Here is a 27,006-nt window from a genome sequence, read left to right as displayed (position 1 = left end):
TGACCTTCTGCGACTGGGCTCCAGCCTCAGACCCTGCTGCCACAAGGGACGTCCATGCTGGTGAGATGACCCAGAGGGCTGGGGCTGCCCTGCTGCCGTCAGCTCTCTTCCTTCTCTGTGTCCCAGGTGAGCAGGGCAGGTCCTGGGTGCAGGGGGGTCTGCTCTGGCGGGTCAGGGTGAGGCGGGCATGAGAAAAGGCTGGCAAGGGGCAAGAGGAAGAAATGATATCAAGAAAGAGGGAGTGGGGTGTGCATAGAAGCTTCTCAAATCTTCTCATCGGGATAGGGTGGGGATTAAACGGTAAACTGCTTCCCACACAGTAAGCCCTAAGTAGATTTGGCAACTTTAATCATTATTACCGTCATTATTAAGATCAGGAATGCCTCCACGATCCATCAAAAAGAAGGGGAAATGGGGGCAGAAAACCAGTACTTACTAGTCTAATCACTGTAATACATGTCTTGTTTCCCATTACCTAATTTAATTCTCATTGCAGTCCTGATGAAAACAGGAGACTGAGGCTCGCTTATAGAGGTGCAAATAATTTAGATTAAACAGTTTATAAAAGGCACAGTCAAGGTCCAAACCTACATACTTTTATTTCCAAGATCATTGTTCCTTCTATAATTCAATGTCAGTTTCTGCTGCGCCTCCTTGTAAAGCTTCACTTACCTATCTGGAGGCACTGCTGCATCCCTGTGTGGGAACCCTGGGTGTCCCCACAGGTCTGGGCTGGCCCCAGGGCTGCTACATAATGGGCCCCCAGAAGGGTGAGACAGCTGGGAACTCGTGGTCAGCCCTGGTCCGAGAATTTCCGTAAATGATGGTGGAGGGAGAAAGTGAGTTTCTTTGCAAGGCTGGGTAGGCGGGGAGTTTGCTGGGTGGCAGCGGGGTCGGGGTGGAGGTGGAGGGGGCTGCCCATGTTGGCTCAGGGTCAGGGTCGGGACTGAATATCCAAGGGGAGGGAGACTCTGTGGTGGGATTCAGTGTGTGCCCCACAGTGTTTTTCCTCCCAGATCTGTGGAATTAGTCCCAAATCATCAAGAGAGAAATTTAAGGACCTGAAAGAGCAGGCTGACAGCGCCCCCAGAGCCTGAGCTGAGAGCAGCAGCAATAGCAGGAGAGGACAGGGGGTGCCCACCCCTTCCTTGCCCCCAAGCCTGTGCCTAGGAGGCAGTTAGCTCCCTGGAAAAGGCTCCTGGACCTCAACACTGTGGACATTTGGGGCTGCGTTATTCTGTGTGTTGGGGGCTGTCCTGTGCATTGTAGGATGTTTAGCAGCATCCCTGGCCTCTACCCACCAGATGCCAGCAGCAATTCCCCACTCTAAGTTGGGACAACCAAAAATATCTGTAGTCATTGCCAAATGTTCCCCCCGCCCTCCAACCCAGGTGAGAATCACTGCTTCAGAGAGGCAGACAGCGTTCTAATGCAGAATACGTCAGTGGGCCACCTGAGCCTGCTTTCTGGGAAATACAGTGAGAAAACGTGAGACAAGAAAATGAAGATGCAAAAGATACAGTTTTTCTGCTTTTTTTCCTTCCTTCCTTCCCTCCCTCCCTCCCTCCCTCCCTCCTTCCTTCCTTCCTTCCTTCCTTCCTTCCTTCCTACCTTCCTTCTTTCTTTCTTTCTTTCCTTCTTTCCTTCTTTCTTTCTTCTTTTTGACAATCTCATTCTGTCGCCCAGGCTGGAGTGCAGTGGTGCGATCTTGGCTCACTGCAACCTCCACCTCCTGGGTTCAAGTGATTCTCCTGCCTCAGCCTCCTGAGTAGCTGGATTACAGGCGCCCACCACCACATCCAGCTAATTTGTTTGTCTTTTCAGTAGAGACAGGGTTTCATTGTGTTGGTCAGGCTGGTCTCAAACCCCTGACCTCAGGTGATCCACCCGCCTCGGCCTCCCAAAGTGCTGGGATTATAGGTGTGAGTCACCACTCCCGGCCAGATTTTTCTTTTAATTCACAATAAAACATAGCAAAGCCTCGCTATCACTGGATGGCAATATATTACCTAGATGGATGGGTGGGTAGATGAGAGATGGATGGATGGATGGATAGATAGATGATAGGCAGACAGATTACATCCACAATTCCTTTTCAGGAGCTTGGTATTTTGCCAAAACCATTTCTCAATAGCGTTTTGCCCTTTGTTAACCACCTCCCTGTTAAGAGCAGATGAGACAGCAGCTGTTTAGGACTGGTGAGGCCCCTGAGGCAGGAAACAGAGAGTTTATGGGGCTGGGTCCTAATCATTTGGACCCAGAGCCTGCAGAGTGGGTGGACAAATGAAAGAGGGGACTGGAAGAGGGGGAGTAATGTCAAAATATTGGAGGGGGCAGAGGATCTGGAGAAGAGGCCCAGGACATGCCAAGGCGGGTGGGTGCTGCAGAGAAGTGGGGATGGGAAGGAAGCTCTGACGGGTGTCAGCGTGGAGCTGAGCCCTACAGATGTTAGGCAATGGCTAGTGTTGCCACAGGATTCTGTCCCGGGGGAAAAATCCAGGCGTAAATGTCCTTGAATCACAAGAACAACCCCTTTCTACATGGTTCCTTGATATCCCCACGGGCAGCCCCCATATTCTTTGTGATCCAGACCTGGAAACAGGAGGTCTCATCTATATGGGCAGGGACTGCAAGTATGAGGCCCACAGATGATTTGGGAAGGAGACAGAGCCAGAAGCCCCAGGCTTCCTCTTTGCCCTCTGTACTGGGCTGCTTCTGGTTTTTCCTGGTTCTCAATATTATTTCCTTTCCTATTTCATCCATCCATCCATCCATCTGTCCATCCATCCATCCATCCATCCATCCGTCCGTCCGTCCATCCATCCATCCATTCATCTCTCCATCCATCCACCCATCCATCCATCCATCTCTCCAACCATCCATTTATTCAGAGTGTACTTAGTGGCTTCATTCAATCTTTGGTGTTCAATGAAGACAGGTGTTTCTTCTCAGGACTGACACTTCTGGGGGACCCAGAACCTGCCTGAGGCCATCGAGGTTAAGCCTCTCCCCTCTCTAAGATGGCTGAGCCCACCCAGTCTGGGCATGGCCTCTGGAGTCTCAGCATCCCACACCGGGCATCTCCTTGGGTGTCCCCCTGCAAATAGCCCATAGCTCCCTGGTTCCTGACTGCTCCCTCCTCCAGCCTCAGGCAACACTGGGTGTGCAAAGGACCTAACACTCAAGGTTCCACTGGTCCAGGCTCTTCCAGGTGAAGACGGGGAAACGGACTTGTGTTTTCCAGGCTGTCTGACTGTGAGTGGCCCCAGCACTGTGATGAGCACCGTGGGGGAGTCCCTGAGCGTTCAGTGTCAGTATGAAGAGAAATACAAGACATTTAACAAATACTGGTGCAGACAACCATGCTTGCCAATTTGGCATGAAATGGTGGAGACCAGAGGATCCGAGGGAATGGTGAGGAGTGACCGAGTGGTCATCACAGACCATCCTGGGGACCTCACCTTCACCGTGACATTGGAGAACCTCACGGCAGACGATGCAGGAAAATACCGATGTGGGATTGCAACAATACTGCAGGAAGACGGCCTGTCTGGCTTCCTGCCTGATCCCTTCTTCCAGGTTCAAGTGCTGGTCTCCTCGGGTAAGAGCCTCTTTTCTCAGGCGTCTGAGGCCATCTCTGCAGAGCAGCCACGGAAATTTTGGCTCAGGAGAGAAGAACTGGGCCTCGTGTGGGGGCCTAGTGTGGTGCATCAGAGCAGGACAGAGTGTGTTGTGTGAATGTGTGTGGGAAATACGTGTGTGAGTGAGTGAGAGAGTGTAAGTGTGTTTAAGTGTGTGAATGTGAGTGGTGTGCAAACATGTAAGAGTGAGTGCAGGTGTGAAGGTATGTGTGTGAGCAGGTGTGTGTGAGTGTGTGCAAGACCAGGTGTGTGTGAGTGTGTGTGAGAGTGTGTGAGAGCAGGTGTGTGTGAGTGAGAGCAGGTGTGTGTGCAAGAGCAGGTGTGTGAGAGCAGGTGTGTGTGTGTGACAGCAGGTGTGTGTGTGTGAGAGTGTGTGCAAGACCAGGTGTGTGTGTGTGTGCAAGAGCAGGTGTGTGAGTGAGTGTGCGAGAGTGTGTGTGAGAGCAGGTGTGTGTGAGTGAGTGTGTGTGTGAGAGCAGGTGTGTGTGTGCAAGAGCAGGTGTGTGAGTGTGTGAGAGTGTGAGAGCAGGTGTATGTGAGAGTGTGTGTGAGTGTGTGCAGGAGTAGGTGTGTGTGAGTGTGTGAGAGCAGGTGTGTGTGAGTGAGAGTGTGAGAGCAGGTGTGTGTGTGAGTGAGAGTGTGTGTGACAGCAGGTGTGTGTGAATGTGTGTGAGAGCAGATCTTTGTGAGTGCGTGAGAGTGTGTGAGAGAGCAGGTGTGTGTGAGTGAGTGTGTGAGAGAGCAGGTGTGTGTGTGTGCGAGAGCAGGTGTATGAGTGAATGTGTGAGAGTGTGTGAGAGCAGCTCTCACGCAATGAGACCACATTGCGTGAGTGCACATGTGAGAGTGTGTGTGCAGGTGTGAGAATGTGTGTGTGAGAGACAGTGTGCACTGGAGGGTAGTGGCGGTGTGTGGATACACTGGCAAGGATGGGGGGTTTTGGAACCTAAGCCTAACTGACCTTCAGCACGTCGATTTTCAACGAGATGGGGGATGCCAACATGGGAGACGTTGGTCGTCCTCTGGTCTGAGTTTATAAAATGCCCACCTGGCCCCAGAGCGGGGCAAGGCATCCACTGGGACGGGGTTGGAGGGGGATGCTCTGTGACTCTAGCCGGGCTTCGGTCTGCCTATGGGGAGATGATGGTCCTAGAACATCTGTCCAGCTGCCTCCTTGAGCGTCCTATGCTTTATGAAGTCAGAACCATGCAGGCGGCAGGTACTCAGCTGGGAAGAGTCAGGCATAGGACACTGAGCCTCTGTTCTTTATCTTCAGCCTCCAGTACTGAGAACTCTGTGAAGACACCTGGATCTCCCACCAGGCCCAGCCAATGCGAAGGGTAAAATGCACATGTCCCATTGTCTTTTGCCATGTGTATAGCTTCTTTCGTAGGGTGGGGCTTCCTAGACACAGGTTTCCTCGATTATTCACCCACTCAACAGGTATTTATTTGTTATGTGCCAGAAACTGGTGGAGATTCTGGAGATGCAGCAGTGAACAAAGGGGCAAGATTGTGCTCTTGAGGAAATTGCAAATAGGTAGATTCAGACAGTGGCCAGATAGATAAATAGATAGATAGACAGGCAGACAGACGGACGGACGGACGGACAGATAGACAGACAGACAGACAGACAGATAGATAGATAGATAGGCAGATGATAGAGATAGAGATATGATATGACAGATGATAGAGATGGCTGACTGGCTGGCTGAATAGACAGATGGAGATGATCGCTGGTAGAGAGAGATATGTAATAGAGACAGATAGATAGATGATAGATCAAGGAAATATGTCAACTAATGATAATAACTATGGAGGAAAATAAAGCAGATGTAAAGAGATAGGGTGCCAGGGTGTGTGGGAAGCTGGTGGGGCATGATTTGGGCTATCAAGGAAATACAAGATGTTCCACAGAAACGAAGAACAAAGGGACTGTCTTAGTTTGGGTTTCCTCCAAATCAGGTCCTGAGACAGGGACTTAGGAGCAATTTGTTTATTGAGAGGTAATCTCAGGAAGTACATTGAGAGAGCAGAAAATGAGACCAGGAAAGGGAAAGGGAAATGAAATGCACTGTAATGAAGGGGTTAACACTGTAGTAACTGGACACACTGGAGCTTAGTCCCTCTGGGCACCCTATGAGAGATTGTGTAGAAAGTTCCTCAGAACTGGAGACAGAATCTTCCAGGCAGAAGGCACTCCTGGGGGCATGAATTCTGTGGCCCATCTGGCCTGCTCTGCACAGGAAAATGTGTGCACTCCTGTAGATAACCTCAGGCAGAGAAGGGGAGCCTGAACTGGGAAATCTTTGGTGGGGCCAAGACTGCCTGCAGCTGCCAGGAGCTCAAGTGGGCAAAGGGGATATGGGGCAGGGCGCCAACAGGGTTTGTTACAGGGGCTCGTCTTAGAGAGGATCAGGGAGGGCGTCAGACAAGTCCTACAGGTGGGGGGCTGGGAAGGTGGAGAGATGGCACAACGGCCCGTTTTGGGGAGAAAATGCAGCACTTGAGAAGTTGGAATGGGGGCAGTGTAGTGGGACCCAAGGGATGGGAGGATTGGCCATGGGCTGAGCTCGGAGAGGTCACTCCTTGGGGTTGAGATGGTTAAGCAGTTTAAGCGAAAGAGCTGTTCTTGTGATCATATTTAATTTGAGTGAAGGTGGTTGTAAAGCAATATTTCATCCTTGAGATTGTTCCCAGCAAGAGCAGAGATCCTGCAGGCGTCAGTGGCTGAAGGATCTGTTCTGGAAGTTGTTTCTGGGAGCCAGTTCCTGCCTGGGTTCCCATATCTCTCTTCTGCTCTATCCCTCACCTTCCGGCATCTGTTGGGTCCTGACACTCAAGGTTAATTCTGAGCTGAATGAAGGTCAGGAGCCTGTGACCCTCAGCATGGAGCTGCCTGACCCTGGTACCCACCAGGCTTGATGCTGACATTGGATTTGAGGGCATAGGACCAGACGTCGAGGGAAGGAGGGGTGAGGCAGAGCCTGGGACTCCCCAGAGGAGGCAGCTTACTACTGGTCACTCTCTCCATCTCACAGGTCCCTGCCCAGCTGCACCTACTTCCTGCTTCTCCCACTCCTGAAGGTGCCTCTGCTCCTGAGCATACTCGGTGCTATCCTCTGGGTGAACAGGCCTTGGAGGACTCCTTGGACAGAGTCCATGAACAGGAGAACTTGCCACACCCCATGCCCACTGGAACCCTGTCCAGAGACACAGCCCTTCTGACTGCAAAAAGGACTTCTGACCCTGACCCTATCGCTGGATACTCTTTAAAAGTTAAAAAAAATGTAGGCCAGGTGCGGTGGCTTACACCTGTAATCCCGGCACTTTGGGAGGACACTTAACATGAGATCGACGTGATTTCTTAACAAATTTTAAGTGTACAATACAGCATTGTTGACTACAGGGACGGTAGCCAAGGGGCCAGGAACCAGGGCCCAAGGTGCAACCTGGGTGTGGAGACCTGTGGGGAGTTCTGAGCAGAGCAAGTTTCATCCCTAAAGACAAGTGCCCAGGTCAGGGGGTGGAACCAGGCAGGAGAAAGGAGGACACATTGGATCCTGGTCCATGGCTTCTGCTGTGTTGAGAAGCAGCACACACACTGCACGTTGAACTTCTTAGTTTTGGGAGAGAAAGAGACACCCAGTGTCCCTACTGAACATGTTCACCTAGACTGGAACTTGGTTTGGTGACAATCTTCAATGCTTCTTATTTGTGAACAAGGGAAGCAGTCTTTGAAGCACTAACTATAATCAGTGCCAGGAAAGGTCTGAGGGAAGGCAGCTGTGGGGATAAGAAACAAGGAGAAAGGGGTACAGGGGCAGGAAGTGGGTGGAGTGGCTGGGTCTATCGTGCGGGGTGGGGAAGCTCCCTAGGGTCGTTTGGCCCTGGCTTAGCATCTCCTGACATGATGGGCTTAGGATCACTTTCCCCTGGAAAAGGCAGGAAGGTAGGACCAGGGACTACTTCATGTCTCTCTTGGATGTGCCACAGTTTCCCAACCTTGCCATGCACAAACTTGGTCTATTGACTTTCCCCCACATCTTTGTCTCTGTCCCACAAATCTGTTATTTTTCCACGCTTTCTTTCCATGATAGTTGCTGCAATCCAAGTCCTTTAATCTCTTATTCCTCTCTCCTTTATCTCTCGTCAATCCTTATATAAATCTCTCCAATATTCCCATTCCCTCGCTTTCCCTGATGCCACCATAGTCCTCTATCCTCTCAATACTACGGTGACTTCCCACTTTCTTCCCAATCCCTCTTGCCACCTTTTCTCTTTCTTCTACATAATGCAACAAGAGAGCACCTTGACACGGTTCTGCAATAATCATGTCACCTCTTGTTCCATGTTCTTCAAATGAAACCCACTGTATTAGTCTGTTCTCATGCTGCTAATAAAGACATACGTGAGGCTGAGCGTGGTGGCTCACGTCTGTAATCCCAGTACTTTGGGAGGCTGAGGCAGGCGGATCACCTGAGATCAGGAGTTCGAGACCAGCCTGGCCAACGTGGTGAAACCGCCTCTACTAAAAGTACAAAAATCAGCCAGACGTGGTGGCAGGTGCTTGTAATCCCAGCTACTCAGGAGGCTGAGGCAGGAGAATTGCTTAAACCTGGGGGTTGCAGCGAGCTGAGATCGTGCTACTACACACCAGCCTGGGTGACAAGAGCAAGACTCCGTCCCCACCCCACCAAAAAAAGACATAACTGAGACTGCGTAATTTATAAAGGAAAGAAGTGTAATTGACCACAGTTCTACGTGACTGGGGAGGCCTCACAATCATGGTGGAAGGCAAAGGAGGAGCAAAGGAGGAGCAAAGTCATGTCTTACATGGTGGCAAGCAAGAGAGAGAGAGCATGTGCAGGGCGGGGGACCTCCCCTTTGTAAAACCATCAGATCTTGTGAGACTTATTCACTATCATGAGAACAACATAAGACCTGCCCCCATGACTTATTTACCTCCCACCAGGTCCCTCCCACGACACGTGGGAACTATGAGAGCTATAATTTGAGATTGGAGGGAGGACACAGCCAAATCATAGCACCCACTCTCATTGCTTGGCCTACTTGATCTGAGGGGACCCAGCCACTGGTTGGTTCTTCCATTTCATCTTGTTGCCCTGTCCCCATGTGGTCTTTATGTTTTAGCCACAGTGTGCATCCCTCCCCAGGGCCTTAGCACCTGCTGTTCCTCCCCTTGAATCCCTTCCCCCAGATCTTCTTACCTCTGGTTCTTTCTTATCCTTTTGGTTTCACCTCTGACGTTGCCTCCTCTGAAAGGCCTCTGTGATCATCCTTCGAGGGATCACTCCGATTGTCTTGACTATGGGTCCCTGTTTATTTCCTCCACAGTTTGCCAAATGCTGTTAATGTGTTTCCTTTGGGTGGTTTCTATCCATCTCCCTTTACATCACAGCAGCATTTGGGCCAGCTTCGTTCACCACGAATGCCCCAGCGTCTAGCTACAGAGTATGGTGATGTAATGGTTGGCATAAAAAAAAAATACTTGCTGAGTGAGTAAACGAATAAGGATTGGATGTGGCTGCAGAGGTTGGCCCTGGGCAAATGTGGCCCAACTATATTAGATATCTGTTGATGCATAACAAATTCCCCCATGACTTCACGGCCAAAAACAGCAAATGTTCATTATCTCATGGTTTTGAGAGTCATGAATCTGGGAGTTGCTTAGGTGGATGGTGCTGGCTCAAGATCTGTCTTTCATTAAGTTCTAGTCAAGATGTTGGCCGGGGCTGCAGTCATCGGAAGACTGGACTGGGGCTGGAGGATCTGCTTCCCGTGTCACGCATTCACGTGGCTGGTGGTGGGAGGCCTCAGCTCCTTGCTCAAAAGAGCTGCTTGTGTGTCTTCTAGACATAGCCACCAGCTTTCCCCAGAGAAAGTGATCCAAGAGAGAGCAAGGCACAGCACCTTTGGCTTATCCTTAGTGAGGACAGAGAGAGAGACCCTCTCATATTGCTTTATATTGTTTTATACTCAGTACCTGTTTTAAGAAAAAAACAAGACAGGCAGCCCGGTACCCAAAACCAGACCTTGGCCTGTCTGACCTAAACCCGGTAGTTAAAAATCAACCCATAACGTAGAAACCGATATTATTCATAGATTCCAGGCATTGTATAAAAGAACGTAGTGAAACTCCCAGCCCTGTTTTGTTTCTCTCTGACCACCAGTGCATGCAGCCCCTGTCACGTACCCACTGCTTGCTGAAATCAATCACAACGCTTTCATGTGAAGTCTTTAGTGTTGTGAGCCCTTAAAAGGGACAGAAATTGTGCACTCTGGGAGCTCGGATTTTAAGGCAGTAGCTTGCCGATGCTCCCAGCTGAATAAAGCCCTTCCTTCTACAACTCAGTGTCTGAGAGGTTTTGTCTGCAGCTCCTCCTGCTGCATGAGAAGTCATAGCCCATGGCCCATATCTATGGATCACAGAAGCCCGTCCAATAACATACAGAAGGAGACTCGTCAAGGGCGTGGGTGTCTGATCTGGGTGGCTCTTAGGCAAGGATAGTCATTTCCTCAAATTTTGCTGAACTGTACATTTATGATTCGCATTATTTTGTTTGTATGTTATACTTCCATCAGAGAATTTAAAAACCAAAACCTGAAGTTATACCTCTGAAAGTTTGCTTGACTTTCTTTTTTGGTTATAGTTTATTGATATTTTTTCTACCTAAGGAAAAGTTTACATATATTAATCTCTCCTCCTTCCAGCTGCCTCACCAACAGCTCTGAGAGAGTAAAGAATCTGACCAGGCCGGGCGCGGTGGCTCAAGCCTGTAATCCCAGCACTTTGGGAGGCCGAGGCGGGTGGATCACAAGGTCAGGAGATCGAGACTATCCTGGCTAACATGGTGAAACCCCGTCTCTACTAAAAATACAAAAAACTAGCCGGGCGCGGTAGCGGGCGCTTGTAGTCCCAGCAACTTGGGAGGCTGAGGCGGGAGAATGGCGTGAACCCGGGGGGCGGAGCTTGCAGTGAGCCGAGATCGCGCCACTGCACTCCAGCCTGGGAGACACAGTAAGACTCCGTCTCAAAAAAAAAAAAAAAAAAAAAAAAAAAAAGAATCTGACCAAAAGCATACAGTATAAGTGATGGTGTCAGCATTTCTCTGGCACTGATGCCCTAGAGTCTCTTCACTGGACCAGGACACTGAAGAGGACAGAGTGGCTCAGGGATGGCAAAAGGGAAAAGCAGAATCCTCAGACCCAGGAAACAGAACGAGAAGGGTGTGTTAGGCAGAGGGGGCCAAAGTGACCGAAACTGAGAAACTCCAGGGAGTCACTGTTTTCGAAGTCCTTCCACCCTTCACTCTCCCTCCCTCCCCTCTCACTTCCCCAGTGCCTTTTGCTTTTCAGAAAACACTTCACAATTGAAAGCAGCCTGTGCTGGTCCCTGGCTGTGCTGACAGATTGAAATTTGCATCAGGGAACCAGTGCAAAGGCAATGGTGATTTGAGAGTGCACATTTGGCTTTAGGTTTGAGTATGTGTGTATGTGACCCTGTGGGAATTTCATTCTTTTCTTTTTTTCTTTCTTTTTTTTGAGACAGACTCTTGTTCTGTCTCCCAGGCTGGAGTGCAGTGGCTCGATCTTGGCTCACTGCAACCTCTGCCTCCCGGGTTCGAGCAATTCTTGTGCCTCAACTACAGGCGCATGCCACCATGCCAGATAATTTTTGTATTTTTTGGTAGAGACAGGGTTTTGCCACGTTGGCCAGGCTGGTCTCGAATTTCTGGCCTCAAGTGATCCACCCTTTTCAGCCTCTCAAAGTGCTAGGATTACAGGTATGAGCCACTGCGCTCAGCTAATTTTTGTGTTTTTTTTTAGTAGAAATAGAGTTTCACAATGTTGGCCAGGCTGGTCTCAAACTTCTGGCCTCAAGTGATCTGCCTGCCTCAGCCTCCCAAAATGCTGGGATTACAGGCGTGAGCCACCGTGCCCTGTGGGAATTTCTTTCTTCGACTCTCAAGCCTGTACATGAGGACCTGATTCAGGAAGATCCACATAGAAACTCAGGAAGACTCTGGCCAGGGAGGCCCTCCTCTCACCTGCAGAGTGACCTCCCCACAGACATTGCCTGGCGTTGATAAACTGTTTGGGTTTCAAGGCCTGCCATAGAGAGACTTAGAACATAACGCCTAAGGAGTCAACAAGCTGCACATTTAATATCATAGAGCCATCCACTGAGGAAATTGAGTCCCTTTCTTTTTTGCAAAGGAAAAAATAATTAATCAAAGATAAAAGTTAAAGCCCAAAGTTACTGTCTTTCCTCGGGCTGGAATCAGAAGCATCTACTTTATTCCTCTCTGGCTCTCAGGGCCTCCCTAAGGTCCAGAGAGGCCTGGGCCACTTCTATTTTTGAGAGAGAGAGATACGAAAAAAACAAGGTTACAAAAATTGTGGTATATTTTCAATGAGGGAAGTTCACAGATCAATTTCTTGGTACACAAAAAGCAATAAAGTATCATTAATTGAGCTATAAAAAAGAAGATTGTGGCTGGATGCAGTGACTCATACCTATAATCTCAACAGTTTGGGAGGCTGAGGTGGGAAGATTGCTTGAGTCCAGGAGTTTGAGGTTGCAGGGAGCTATGATTGTGCCACTGAACTCCAGCGTGGGCAGCAAAGCAAGACGCTGTCTGCTGCAGTGGGGGGGAAAAAGGACACGTACAAATGTGTGGGTTCAGCACTTCCGCCAACCAGCCCTGCAGTTTGTGAAAGGAAAATAAATCTCCAGACCCCAAAACCGCCAAGTCAAAGAGAAAAGCCAAGCTGGGAACTGTTTAGAACAAACCTGCCTCCCATTCTATTTCTAAAAAAGATAGCTACTAAGATTAAAAAAAAAAAAAAAAAGCTATATACCTGTCATGCGCGTCCGTGTGAAGAGACCACCAAACAGGCTTTGTGTGAGCAATAAAGCTTTTTAATCACCTGGGTGCAGGCGGGCTGAGTCCGAAAAGAGAGTCAGCGAAGGGAGATAAGGGTGGGGCCGTTTTATAGGATTTGGGTAGGTAAAGGAAAATTACAGTCAAAGGGGGGTTGTTCTCTGGCGGGCAGGAGTGGGGGTCACAAGGTGCTCAGTGGGGGAGATTTTGAGCCAGGATGAGCCAGGAAAAGGACTTTCACAAGGTAATGTCATCACTTAGGGCAAGGACTGGCCATTTTCACTCCTTTTATGGTGGAATGTCATCAGCTAAGGCGGGGCAGGGCATTTTCACTTCTTTTGTGATTCTTCAGTTACTTCAGGCCATCTGGGCGTATATGTGCAAGTTACAGGGGATGCGATGGCTTGGCTTGGGCTCAGAGGCCTGACAATACCTCTCTCACAGTTTGTTCACAAGGAAATTCCTTGCGGATAAAGGACAGACGTAATTCAATGTCATCCCTTTACTCTCTGAGATAAATGTATGTCTGATTGCTTCCTTTGGAAAGGCTAATCAGAAACTCAAAAAAATGCAACTGTTTGTCTCTTATCTACCTGTGAGCTGAAGCCCCTCCCACTTTGAGTTGTTTTGCCTTTCTAGACCGAACCAATGTACATCTTACATATTAGGTTGGTGCAAAAGTAGTTGCGGTTTTTGCCATTAAAATTAATGTTGCCCAGGCTGGAGTGCATTAAAAGTAATGGCAAAACTGCAATTATTTTTGCACCAACCTAATATACCGATTGATGTCTTATGTCTCCCTAAAATGTATAAAGCCAAGCTGTGCCCTGACCACCTTGGGCACATGTTGTGACGCCCTCCTGAGGCTGTGTCATGGATGTGCCCTTAACCTTGGCAAAATCAACTTCCAAAATTAATTGAGACTTGTCTCAGATACTCTTGGGTTTACAGGTTGCATAATTTAATTTAGGTCTGGCACTGGTTATAGTTAGTGCTTCAAAGACTGCTTCCCTTGTTCACAAATAAGAAGCATTGAAGATTGTCAGCAAATCAAGTTCCAGCCTAGGTGAACATGTTCAGTAGGGACACTGGGTGTCTCTTCCTCTCCCAGAAGTGAGAAGTTCAACATGCAGTGTGTGCGCTGCTTCTCAGTACAGCGGAAGCCATGGGCCGGAATCAGATGTGTCCTCCTCTTTCGCACCTGGTTCCACCCCCTGCCCTGGGCACTTGTCTTTAGGGATGAACCTTGCTCTGGTCGGAACTGCCCATTGGGCTTCAGACCCAGGTTGCACCTTGGCCCCTGGTCCCCGGCCCTTTGAGTCTGGGGGTGCCTGCACCAGCCCAGGGAGCTTCTCTCCTGAGCTTTCTGCAATCTCCCATCTCCAGCCTCAGACTTGAGACAGAGCTGGACAAGGAAGCAGAGAGGGGAAGAAAGCAGAAATGGGGCTCAGGCCCTGGGAGAGGGGACTCCACCTTGTCCTACCAGAGCCTGGTGCAGCGACCAGTGACATCTGAGAAATGACCACCAGGGATCAGGCTGCTCGGATACTGGCAGCTCCGTTCCTCCTGAATGTCTCAGATGGGTGGGTGCGCTCTGGACATGGTAGTAAGGACATGGAGAGAGGGCAGGAGGACAGAGGAGCACCCAGGAGCTGTCAGCCGCTGCCTCGCCAGCTGAGCACCAGGCTCCAGGGCACAGCGCAGGCGAGTCATGTCCTGCTGCATCCTCGACAGAAGAGGCCCTGGGTGAGATGCCTGTGATTGTCATTGCCACAGTTATCCAATCCGAAATGCCATCTTGATGCACCACACATACAATCATAGATGCATGCAATGTACACACATGCATGCACACACACAGTGTTTTCCCAGTCCATGCCCTTCCTGTCTCCACAGAAACCCCCCTCCCCATTCCCACCTCTGCAGGGAGGGAGCTACTCACCCCTCAGTTCAGATTCCTGGATGGACAAGGGCTGTCTGCCTGCCACTGTTTCCTCTACAACCCCAGGGTCCGAGAGGCCCTGACCCCAGAGCATCCCTGACCCAGGCCCATTTGAGGAGAAGCTGGGACTTGGGCTTGTGTTTTCCAAGCTGTTTTGCTGTGGGCGGCCCCAGCACCATGACAGACACCGAGGTGGGGATCCCCGAATGTGCAGTGCCAGTATGAGGAGGAATACAGGACTTTCAACAAACACTGGTGCGGACAACCACTTTTTCTACTATGCAACAAGACCGTAAAGGCCGGAGAGTCAGAGGAAGTGAGGAATGGCTGAGTGTCCATCAGGGACCATCCTGCAAACCTCAGCTTCACAGTGACCCTGGAGAGCCTCACAGAGGAGGATGCAGGTGGATACTGGTGTTGGGTCAATAGACTATTGCTCTAAGAATTTCAAGATCTCGTCTCCCAAGATCTCGTCTCCCAAGATCTCGTCTCCCAAGATCTCGTCTCCCAAGATCTCGTCTTCCAAGACCTCATCTTCCGGGTGGAGGTGGAGGTGTTCCCAGGTGAGCCCCCCTTCACTCAGCACCAGGCCTGTCTGAGTCTAGGGCTGGTTATTCTGTCCCTGAAGAGAGAAATGGGAAGAAGTGTGTGAGGTTGCAGGTCAGTGACTTAGGACATAGTGTGTGTGCGTGCATGGGTTTACGGTGTGTGTGCGCATGCACAGGTGTGTGTGTGCGCGTGCAGAGGTATGAGGTGTATTTGCAGTGCGTGTGTGTGCATGCACAGGTGTGGTGTGTGTGCGTGTGCATGCACAGATGTGTGGTGTGTTTGTGTGTGTGCACCCGTGTGTGTGTGCTGACATGCACAAAAGCACATTTGCATCTGTTGTTCGAGACTCCTCTGTGTGCCCCACTCTGAAAGTGTCTGGCCTTGTGGGGTCCATCGGCCTGGCTGACATTTGGGGTTGAGTGGACTCAGGTCCCATCATTCAGGGAGGACCTCACTGACTGCCTGTCCTTAATCCCAGCCTCACTCCAGCCACTGCCATGCCCAGGGCCCAGGCTCCACAGTCACTCTGGGTCATGCTTCACAGAGTAAATGTCACCCCTCCCTCCTTGGCTGGGGTGGGGTCTGCAGACAGGTGTTCTTTCCACAGACTCTCATGTTCCCCTAGAGAACAGGTCAACTCTCGCACCTGAAAGTGCTCACCTGGCTATGAAGTACGTGGGGATAAGGCTAGGAGGGGTCCAGGGCCCTGGTCTGGCCTGGGCGTGGCCATGGAACATGTTGGACTCAGGGCATCTGTCCAGCATGTCCTGAGTGATTGTGTCTGTGGAAATCAGAGCTGAACAGGTGAGGATGAGTGGGAGACTCAAGTGAGGTCACCAAGACTGACCTGTGATGCCCTTGCAGCCCTGACCCCAGCCTCCAGTCCCAGAGCTCCACGGGCACCTTGGGTCCTCCTGTTACCTCCCAGCGTGCACCTGGCCCAGCTCAACCAGACAGGACAGCCCTGATCCCAGCCCACACCCTGGGTAAGGTTCATGCCCCCAGGACTGCCACATGGGCAGCCTTTCCTGTAGGCTGGGGAGAGATGCGACGGTTGTGTCTCCCTCCCTCTGGTCCCTTCTTTGCTCACGCCTCCCACATCTAATGTGAAGGTCCTACTAAGTGCCAGCACTCCTGTCGGGATAGGGTCACAGCAGGGAACCACCCAGCCACTGTCCTGCTCTGGTGGAAGTTGGGTTCTACCAGGTGGATTCACACAGTGAACAGATCAGCACAGAGGCCAACAGACAAATACAGCAAAGTCTGATGACTGCTGGGAAAAGGTATTTGTGCCTCGGGTTTGGGGAGCATGTGTGTGGGTGTTGGAGTCTCTATTTCATTGGCAATGATTAGAAGAGGGTTTGTGGATTAGAGGACATGACCGTGGAGACCTGCAGGGTTTGAGAGCAGGGCACTCTGGGGTCTGGAGGAAGAGAGATCCAGGCGGAGGGAGGAGCGAGGCAAATGTCCTACAAGGGAGTCTTGGGATCCGGCCAGGCCAGGGCAGGGGGCAGAAGCTCTGGGGTCCGGTGACCCTGGCCCTCTCCTCTGCCTCCCTTGCAGCCCTGGCCAGAGTCTCATCCTGTTTGATGAGCCCAATCCTCTGAGGAGCTGAGAGCTGAGCTGACAACAACCATGAATTTTACAGGCTGATGTTTGCAACCAGAGGGCAGGTGCCAGTTACTTGTGAATAACATGAATAGTCCTGACCTTCCTGGGAAATGATGGCCATACGGACATCAAACTACATGACTGATTCCATGCGCCAGTGAGTAACCCTAGGATGTAGAGATCTTGTGGGCGTGGTTCTCACCTGGATCCCTCCCTGTCCCCATGCACCATTCTCCCGGCCATGTGCTTCCTTATAGGCAGTCCTGAGACTCCAGGGACTCTCCAGCTGAAGGTCAGGGACTAACGATTCCTTTAGAGGAGTTGTCATTTACAGAGCTTGTCCTTACAGGAGTTTGTGCGGCCACAGCACCTGGGTTCACAGACAGGCAGAAGGTGGAGGGCCCCGAGCCTCCCCTGGAGAGGTGACTCACTACCCTTCCCCATGTCCCCACAGCTCCCTGTTCAGCAGCCCCTATGTCCTGCTCCTGGTCCTCCTGGAGCTGCCCCTGCTCCTGAGCATGCTGGGTGCCGTCCTCTGGGTGAACAGACCTCAGAGAAGCTCTAGAAGCAGGCAGAGTTGGCCCGAGGGTGAGAACCAGTAGCATCTGCTGTCCATCAAGGGCCCCTCTGCGGGACTGGAATGACCTCCTGACCGCTCCCTCCTGGGCTGCTCTCCCCACATCTCCCAGAATCCTCTGTGAGCCTCCTTCAGCCTTTTCCCTGTGCCCGATCCTGATGTGTCACACGTGAACCTGATGGACATGGACACCCTGAGCTCCATGTCTCACGTGCACGCCCTGGACAGCTAAGCCTCGGGCGGTCAGCAACAACTCTGAGTGCCTGACGCCCTCCCTGCACCCTTGCATTTCTCCAGGAGCCTGGCATTGCTTCCTCCACTGTTTTTACAGGGAGAGGCAGGGAGAGGCAGGTCCAGGACTCCCCTGCACCTTTGCCACCATAATGGCCCACACTCCCCGGGTCCAGGAGTGCAGAATATGCGGCAGCTTCCATTTGCTAAGTGTGTCGATTCCATGATGCTTTTGAACTTTAAGAAATGACAATACATAGATTCTGGATCTATCATGCCCACTAAGTCAGACCTGGGTGAACACTCCATTGTTCCCTGGTCCCCACAGGCCTTTGCTCAGAATAGTGGACCAAGCCCCATGCTGGGCCTCTCGAGATTGGGGTCACTGCAGAAGAGGATCCAGGATTCCCCCCAAAACCTGACAATTCCCTTTCTTATGTGGACACGTCCTGGCCAGTGTCTTCTGGTCCCTCTGGGAAGGCTGGTAGGAGATTCTCAGTGTGAATCGTGGCATGGTAGCCAGACCTTTTCTTCCTCCTTCCTCAAGGGGACCTGACCTCCCCTTCATTCCAGGGCTGTGGCTTTTAACTGACTCAAGTATGGAAATGGATCGAGGGCCGTGACTCCTTGATGTGGTAGTTAACTGAGTCTTTTGCTCACTAGTGTAGACCATGTCTGCTTATACAGACAAAGGAAGACGTCATCAGCCGACCATCGTTTAGGTTCCAGGGATGCCACACCCAAGACCCCTATGAGGCAGCTGGTTCCCATGAGTCCTCCTGGTCAAGGAGGGCCATGCCGAGGAGTCCTCACCTACTTTTCCATTCAGCAGATACTTATGGGAGCTTCTGGTGTATCAGACACTGACCTGGCATTGGAGTCCAGCTGTGAACACGCATGCGAGGAGCTCTGTTTACATTGAGCCCATATTCCAGGTGGGGGATAGAAAAGATAAACAAATGCACAAATACATGAATAAGTTCCAGAAGAAATATAAGAGTCAGAGATGAAAAGAGTCACAGAATAAAATAAGAGAAGTGGGGTGACTGCTTTGCAGGAGCTGAGGGGTCTGTTATGAAGTCCCTCTAATAGGCGCTGAGCAAGCAGGGATCAGGAGAAAGGAGGGGTGAGCGCCGGGGTCCCTGGAAGAGGACTCCCTTTTAGGGGTGACTCCCTGAGGCAGAGAGAGGAGCAGGTGCACATGTCCTGCCAGGGGCAGACACCTCCCTGGGTCAGGTGGCTCCAGGGCCTCCAGACAGCATTTCCTGTCTCCTCCCCAGCCTAGGCAGGAAATCATGCACCAACTTTGGATGACTAAGTCCTCTGAGGCAGTGGGACATCAGGACACCATGCCTCCATTCACCCATTCATCCGTTCAACAGCCAGTTTGTTAAATTGCATTTGGCAGACCCTGGAATAATAGCGGGCGCAGCAGTGAATGAGACAAGAGGCTGCCCCTGCTCTCAAGGGGTGGCCAGTCTAGATGGGAGCAGACATTGACCCGCCAACAGAAAGACTGAGGAAGACAAGAGGGAAGTGTGAAATGGGTCATGAGGACCCCTAAAAGGGGAGCCACCATAACCCAGGAAGGTCAAGGAACACGCAGGCAAACCTGTCAGCTGGAGCCAGGCAGAGGAGTGGGAGGTTGAGGGTCTGGACAAAGGTCCGAGTCGGGAGGGCGGCGGCACCATGGTGAACCTGGATCCAGGAGGCTGGAGACACCTACCAGGCGCTGGGGGCTGCCAGGACCTGTGTGCTGAGGTCAGGTCAGGTGGGTGCCATCCTGTGACAGCAGGAGCCATTGGGAGTTGAGCAGCGCCTCCCCAGGGCCACGTGTGTGTGTCAGGGATCACGCTGCTGATTCTGGGGAGAATGGAAGGGCTGGGTATGAGCAGAAGAGGAGACCAGGTCAGCCCATGGCGGAGCCGGGATACTTCAAAGCCAGGCCCAGGCCAGACCTGAACACTGGGCGAATTGGAAGCCCTGGGATTGCACTGGGCTAACGACAGTCCCATGATGTGAGTCTGGGGGCATCAGCACCAATGACCCCAGTGCACACTGTGTCCCTGAGAGTGTAAATGGAGGGAGGACAGGGCAGGTCGAGGGTTCAGGGACCCCTTCATGGTGCCAGGTACACCCAGACTCCCCTGTCACTCTCCACTCAGCCTTATGGCTATGTGCACATACCGGTGCTATTGACTCTGATAGGAAGGAAGGAACGGAAATCTGTAGGAGGGTCGGGAGAGTCAAGGAATATGCTTAAAGCATGAGAAGGTGTAGAAGGGGTGATGCCCTCTGGGACAGACAGGAGGCAAACCCTGCACCTGACCTGCCTTCTTGCCCTTTCCAGGGTAGACACCCTAAGTCCATCACGTCAGGAGAACCAGCCATGTTGAGTGTGGACAGACCTGGGTCTCTGCCTCCTGGGAAGGCCTGTCCCCCATGTCTGCTCCCTGGGGAAGCCCCTGGCCATCACAGTAGACCCAGGATAGACACCAGCAGCCGCTGCTCATGACAAGCTGTCCTCTCAGTCACCAAACCGCCCTCTGTGTGCCCTGGGGTGTGTGCTGGCTCAGTCGCAGCCTCATATTGACCACAAAGTCCCACTTCAGCATCTTCACGCGTCTGAACTCTCTGTCTCTCTCTTCTCAGTTCTCTGCCCTGATTCTCACTGGGGCGTGGATTTCGGCAAGAAGACAAGATGGAAAAGGAGAGTCTCGGGTGGGTGATGCTGCTCTGTGTCTAGGTCTGGGGGCAGGGGCACAAGAAGAAAACTCCCCAAGCCTGTGGGATTTTAACCTACTTGGGGACTCAGCACCAAAAAGGGACATGCAGATGGTGTCTGGGTTCATAGTGCTAACTTCTGAGGCCAGAAGAAGAGCTGGGGGTCTTAGGGGCAGAGCTCTCGGCGGGGACCTAGCTGAAGATTAAGGGACACAGCCTCTCTCTGGTCACCTCCAAAGCTGAAGAAGATGGCAGATTTAGCTTCCAACCACAAGATTGTCCATCCTGACCAGGAAGTGACGTGTCACGGAGGGTGGAGCAGCCCCTGTGGTAGGAAATGGCCCGGCTTGGCTCTGCCTTCTGCTGTGTGAGTAACACACTGAAGCCAGAAGCTGTGGGCTGTGGGGAAGTGGCTGCATTCCCACCCAAGGGACCCTGGACTTTGCCAGACTTCGGGGTTGAGAGGAGCCACTAGCACCATCCCAGAGCTGTCAGCACCAGCCTCAGCCCAGGCGGCTCTCTCCCTGAGCTTCCTGCACCCTGATCCTCTCCAGCCTCAGACCTGAGACAGGGCTGGACAAGGAAGCAGAGAGCAGAAGAAAAGCAGAAGCAAAGCTCAGATCTGCTGGGACGAGGCTCCATTTTGTCTCCTCCTGGGGTCTTGCACAGTGGCAGGTGACATCCGTGTTACAGGAATGACTGCCAGGGCCTGGGCCTCATGGCGGCCTTCAGCTCTGCTCCTCCTGCTTGTCCCAGGTGAGTGGTCTGGCCCTGGACTCAGGGAGCTCTGTCCTGAGTGGGAGAGGGCAGGGCGGGCTGCAGGTAGTGGAGTAGCGGTCACAGAGGGGAGCAGGGGTGGGCAGAGGGGAGGAGGGCAGAGGAGCATCCAAGAGCGGTCAGCAGCTGCCTCCCCAGGGGACAGCAGGCCGCAGGGCACATCGCGGGGGAAGCCTGTTTCTCTGTGCCTGAGACAGGAAGCCCTGGTGGGAGGTGATGCTGTGACTGTCGTTGCCAAAGTTATCAAATCACACATTTTATCTGGGACGATCACACACGCAGTCGCACTCACACACACAGTCACACACACATGCAGTCACGCTCACACAGCCACACTCACATGCACACACAGGCCTGCACACATCCAGTGTTTCCCTAGCCTGGCCTTTCCAGTCTCCATGGAAACTTCCCACGCCCTTCCCGCCTTTGCACAGAGGGAGCCTCTGACCCTCAGTTCCTGCTCCTGGGTGGATAAAGCCTGCCTGCCTGCCATTGGCTTCTCCACACTCCCAGGGTCCATGAGGGCCTGACACCGGGGCACCCCGGACCAGGCCCCTCTGGTAAGGAGACGGGCTTGTATTTTTCAGGCTGTTTTGCTCTGAGAGGCCCCAGCACCGTGGACGGCCCCGTGGGGGGATCCCTGAGCGTGCAGTGTTGGTATGAGGAGAAATACAAGACTCTCAACAAATACTGGTGCAGACCACCACGGGTTCTCCTATGTGACAAGATTGTGGAGACCAAAGGGCCAGCAGGAAAAATGAACGGCCGAGTGTCCATCAGGGACAGTCCTGAAAACCTCAGCTTCACAGTGACCTTGGAGAACCTCACAGAGGAGGACACAGGCATATACTGGTGTGGGGTGGATATACCGTTGTTCCAAGACTTTCAGGATCCCATAGTCCAGGTTGAGGTGTCCGTGTTCCCAGGTGAGCCCCTCCTTCCCTCAGCACCTAAATAGGCTCAGGTTGGAATTGTTGGGGCAGGAATCAGATCAGAGACGTGAAGCCGACTGTGTGTGTGTGTGTGTGTGTGTGTGTCTGTGTGTTTGTGTGTGTGAGAGAGAGAGAGAGAGAGAGAGAGAGAGAGGTGGGGGCCAGGGGAACACAGTCAAGGCATCTCTCCTGGAGCAGCCGACATGTCTGCCCAGTATTGAAGAAGGGGAGGGTCCGGTGACGGGGGGCTGAGAGAGCGTTGCCTGTGACGGAGCCAGGAGCGCACCTGTGGCTCAGCCCCACGGAAGTGCAGCTGTGTGGGGGAAGGGTGGGGCTGCACAGAGAGGCTGGGGGTCCAGATGGGAAGCTGCTGCCCTCAGGGGGAGCCTTAGCACAAGACAGGTGAGATTTGCAGTGTAGGCAGACTCCTCTGCAGCAGGGAGGCTTGCAGGAGACCTGGACCCTCATCAGCAGGATGGAAAATCAGGACCATTGGGAGTGGCACCTGCGCCCTGTTCAGAAATGCCCAGTTGGCCCAGAAGGGTCACAGTCCAGGTTGAGGTGTCCGTGTTCCCAGGTGAGCCCCTCCTTTTCTTAGCACCAGGCCTGCCTGAGTCTAGGGCTGGTCATTCTGTCCCTGAGGAAAGAAGTGGAACAGGAGTGTGTGAGCTTGGGGGTCAGTGACTCAGGACACTGTGTGCCGCTGTGTGTGGATGAGTGAGAGTGTGTCTTTGTGTGTGGGTGTCTGCATAGGAGTGTGATGTGGTTTGTGTGTGTGTGTGTGCACCTGCACGTCTGTGTTGGGAGGGTGGGCACCCACAAAAGCCCCCTGGCCCTGTGGCTGGAGACCTCCCCGCTGTGTGCCCTCCCTCACAGCCTCAGGCCTGAAACTTTCCTGGGTGGGGCCTGCGAGGCCAGCCCTGACTCTGGGGTCCTTGCTATCTCCCTGTATTGACAAGGGCCGGGTCCACACTGAAGGGCACCCACTGTCCTGCCTGGGTCTGACTTGCTCTTCCCCATGCGGAATGGGACCACCAGATCACTGGCTCCCTTCACTCAAGGCTGCCCCTGCCCTGGGGACTGCATGGAAGCCGCCCTGTCTGGAGGGTCCTGAGGCCGCAGCCTCACAACCCTGTTCTGGGAGCTCCTGCAGCAGCCACTGGAGGCCACAGGAAGGGGCCCCAGAGCCCTGGGTGGGGTTCCCATGCTCCTGGGAACCGCATCCTGCCCCGCAGGCTGACCTGTGTGTCCCCCTTATTCTCTGACACCTTTTACCACAGGAGGGAACCCAGGGAAACCCCAGAAATTGCCGCCTCAGGCAGAGGGACCTGCGGATGGAAATGAGCTCTGAGGCTGCCATGGACCTGAGGGCCCCTCCCCGTGCCGCAGACCATTCTTCCCTCAAAGCCCCGCTCCTGTCTCACGAGACACAAACCCAGTGGCCTCAGTGTGGTTGCTTTTCCATCGTTTTCTTCTGACAATGTCCCAGGTTCCTCTGAGCGTCTTCTTGTTCTCCATTTCCTGGGGGGGACATGTCCCTCCTGCACCCTTTGTGCCTTCCCATCTAGGAGTGAGGAACTAAGAGCTACCTGAGGGCACCAGGGGCAGGAGGAAAGGACCCTTATCCAGCTGTCTTCACCGCAGGCCACCGCCCAGGCTCCACCGGGTGTCCCCTCTCCAGATCTTTCTTCCTGGGCATTCCCTCCCCCTAAGAGGATGGTCCAATGGCCTTGTGGGGCCGCAGCGTGGCTGCCATTTGGGGCTGAGTGGACTCAGGTCCCATTGTTCAGGGAGGACCCTGCTGACTTCCTGTCCTCGCTTCCAGCCTCTCTCCCACCACTGCTGTGCCGCAGTCACTCTGGGTCACCCTTCGCAGAATAAACATCACCCCATTCCCCCAGGTCACCCTGTCCTTTCCTGGCTGGGGAGGAACCTGGAGCCCCGTGCCTTTGCCACAGACTCTTCCTTCCCGCTGGTGAGCAGGGCAGCTCTCACATCTGAAATGGCGTCCTGGCTCTGCAGCACCTAGGGATGGGACAAGGAGAGGCCCAGGACCCTGGTCAGGCCTGGGTGTGGCCGTGGGGCATGTTGGACGCAGAGTGTCTGTCCAGCACATCATTGGTGACCTTGTCTGTGAAAATCGGAGCGAGAACAGGTGAGAGTAAGTGGGAGACCCATGTGATGTCATCAAGGCTGACCCGTGTTTCACCCACAGCCTCCAGCCCCAAGAGCTCCATGGGCACCTCAGGTCCTCCCCCGAAGCTACCAGTGCACACCTGGCCCAGCGTGACCAGAAAGGACAGCCCCGAACCCAGCCCACACCCTGGGTAAGGTGCCTGTGCACAGGACTGGGCCTCGCGGGCAGCCTCTCCACTGCGTGTGATGTTTAGGGGACTTGGGTCTCCCTTCGTCCAGTCCCTTCTTTGTTCACACCTCCCACACCTAATGTGAAGGTTCTCTGAAGTGTCGGGCTCTTCTTTTGGGATTGAGTCACAGCAGGGAACCACACAGCCACTGTCCTGCCCTCGTGGAAGTTGAGTTCTACTGCGTGAATTCACGCATTGACCAAGTCAGCACAGAGGCTGATGTACAAATACAGCAAACGGTGATGAATGCTGGGATGAGATGTTTGTCTCTTGGGTTTGGGGAGAGCGTGTGTAGGTGCTGGAGTTGCTATTTCACGGACAATGGTCAGAAGAGGGTTTGAGGATTTGAGGACGTGAGCATGGAGACCTGAAGGGTTGGGGGCTGGGCACTCTGGGGTCTGGAGGAAGAGGGGTCCAGGCAGAGGGAGGAGCGAGGCAAATGTCCTGCGAGGAGCCTTGGGACCTGGCCAGGCTAGGGCAGGGGACAGATGCTCTGGGGTCTGGTGGTCCCGGTCCCCTCCTCTGCCTCCCTCACAGCCCTTGTCAGAGTTTCATCCTGTTTGATAAGCCCAGTCCTCTGAGGAGCTGAGAGCTGAGCTGTCCATTCATTCGTTCCTTCAGCAAGCACTGAAGTTGTAGGGCAGATTATTGGAGACTCAGGATAGGCACCAGGTACTCACTGCGAATGAAACAAATGGTCCCTGCCCTCCTGGAAACGCTGTGTACAGGAGAGTTGACACCAAACAAATAACCCTTTGTGAATTCCGGGACCCCAGCTGGGTAACCCTCCATGGGGAACACAGAGGTAGACACCTGCGTCCTGGACACAGACTCTCCCTGGATCCCTGGCGTGACCTCACATCCTCTCACGGTCCTGCCCTTCCTGTGTCACAGTCCTCAGGTCAAGGGCAAATCTGAGGCTGAGGGTTAGGGGCCGTGATGCTGAGATGGGATGGACTGTCCAGTGGGGTTGCTTATGTGGTTGGCTGTGGTCACAGGATTGGGACGCAAGGGTCAGGGGATGGTGGAGGACACCTGGGTCTCCCCTGGGGAGGTGACTCACTGCCCATCACCGTCTCCCCACAGCTCCCTGTTCAGCAACGTCCGCTTCCTGCTCCTGGTCCTCCTGGAGCTGCCCCTGCTTCTGAGCATGCTGGGTGCCGTCCTCTGGGTGAACAGACCTCAGAGAAGCTCTAGAAGCAGGCAGAGGTGGCCCGAGGGTGAGAACTAGTAGCATCTGCTGTCCATCAAGGCCCTGCGCTGCGACAGAGCCCCGCTGCGGGACTGGAATGACCTGACCGCTCCCTCCCGGGCTGCTCTCCCCACATCTCCCGGAATCCTCTGTGAGCCTCCTTCAGCCTTTTCCCTGTGCCCGGTCCTCATGTGTCACACGTGAACCTGATGGACATGGACACCCTGAGCTGTGACTCCACGTCTCACGTGCACGCCCTGGACAGCTAAGCCTCAAGCTGTCAGCAACACATCTGAGTGCCCGTATGCCCTCCCTGCACCCTTCCTTTTTCTCCAGGAGCCTGGCATTGCTTCCTCCACCGTTTTTACGGGGAGAGGCAGGTCCAGGACTCCCCTGCACCTTTGCCACCATAATCGCCCACACTCCCTGGGTCCAGGAGTGCAGAATATATGGCTGCTTCCATTTACTGAGTGTGTCGATTCCATGATGCTTTCAAACTTTAAGAAATGACAATGTGTAGGTTTGGAATGTATCAGGCCTACTAAGTCAGACCTGAGTGAGAAATCCATTGTTCCCTGATCTCCACAGGCCTTTGCTGAGAATAGTGGACCAAGCCCCATGTTAGGCCTCTCAGAATGGGGAGTCCCTGCAGAAAAGGATCCAGGATTTCCCCCAAAGCCTGACTATTCCCTCCTTCAGGTAGACGCATCCTGGCCAGTGTCTCTAGGTCCCTCTGGGAGAGCTGGTAGAAGATTCTCCGTGTGAACTCTGGTAGCATTGCCAGGTCTACCCTTTCTCCTTCTTCAAGGGGACCTGACCTCTCCTTCATTCCAGGGCTGTGGGTTTTAACTGGTGCAAATTTGGAAATGGACTGAGGGCTGTGACTCCTTGATGTGGTAGTTAACTGAGTCTTTTGCTCAGTAGTGTAGACCATGTCTGCCTATACAGATGAAAGAAGATGTTATCATTTGCCCACCATTTCTGTTCCAGGGTCGCCATGATGACCTGGCCAACACCTGTGAGGCAGATGGTTCCCATGAGTCCTCCTGGTCAAGGAGGGCCTCGCTGGGGGTTCTTACTTTTTTTTCCATTCAGCAGATACTTATGGGAGCTTCTGGTGTATCAGACCATGATACACCAGGCAAGGAACTCCGTTTACATTGAGCCCATATTCCAGGTGGGGGATAGAAATGATAAACACATGCAAAAATACACGAATAAGTTCCAGAGGTAAATGTAAAACACAGAGGTGAGAAGAGCCACGGAGTAAAATAAGAGAAGTGGGGTGACTGCTTTGCAGGAGCGGAGGGGTCCGTTATGAAGCCCCTCTAATAGGCGATGAGCAAGCAGGGATCAGGAGAAAGGAGGGGGTGAGCGCCAGGATCCCTGGAGGAGGAGTCCTGAGGCAGAGAGAGCAGCAGGTGCACGTGTCCTGCCAGGGGACATCTTAGACTTGGATCTGGAAAACACAAGAAGCAGATCCCTCTCTGGATCCAGTGGCTCCAGGTGGGAGCCGCTTGCCGGGCACTGGGGGCTGCCAGGACCTGTGTGCCGAG

The 27,006-nt window shown here is 52.9% G+C and overlaps 2 protein-coding genes across 3 annotated transcripts; both read left to right on the top strand.

The window, feature by feature from the left end:
* The first annotated feature begins 65 nt into the window (after positions 1 to 65).
* On the top strand, positions 66 to 6,806 carry CD300H (CD300H molecule). The gene is made up of 3 exons (XM_025363622.1): positions 66 to 126; positions 3,245 to 3,601; positions 6,682 to 6,806. Exons 1-3 carry the CDS (start codon positions 66 to 68, stop codon positions 6,723 to 6,725), a joined length of 462 nt encoding a protein of 153 aa, XP_025219407.1. The 3' UTR covers positions 6,726 to 6,806.
* Positions 6,807 to 20,496: 13,690 nt separating this feature from the next.
* On the top strand, positions 20,497 to 26,014 carry CD300C (CD300c molecule). 2 transcript variants are annotated; one of them, XM_025362594.1, is made up of 4 exons: positions 20,497 to 20,939; positions 21,548 to 21,886; positions 24,108 to 24,219; positions 25,345 to 26,014. In XM_025362594.1, the coding sequence occupies exons 1-4, from the start codon at positions 20,879 to 20,881 to the stop codon at positions 25,487 to 25,489; spliced, it is 657 nt and encodes a 218-aa protein (XP_025218379.1). In that variant the 5' UTR covers positions 20,497 to 20,878; the 3' UTR covers positions 25,490 to 26,014. The 2 variants fall into 2 exon arrangements, with proteins under 2 accessions (XP_025218379.1, XP_025218378.1); XM_025362593.1 differs by having other exon boundaries at positions 21,548 to 21,890; positions 24,085 to 24,219.
* The last annotated feature ends 992 nt before the right edge of the window (positions 26,015 to 27,006 follow it).

Source organism: Theropithecus gelada, chromosome 16 (genome assembly GCF_003255815.1).
Source record: "Theropithecus gelada isolate Dixy chromosome 16, Tgel_1.0, whole genome shotgun sequence".
Classification (NCBI taxonomy): domain Eukaryota; kingdom Metazoa; phylum Chordata; class Mammalia; order Primates; family Cercopithecidae; genus Theropithecus; species Theropithecus gelada.
Note: the sequence above shows the minus strand (reverse complement) of the source record. Positions and strands in the feature narration are given on the sequence as shown.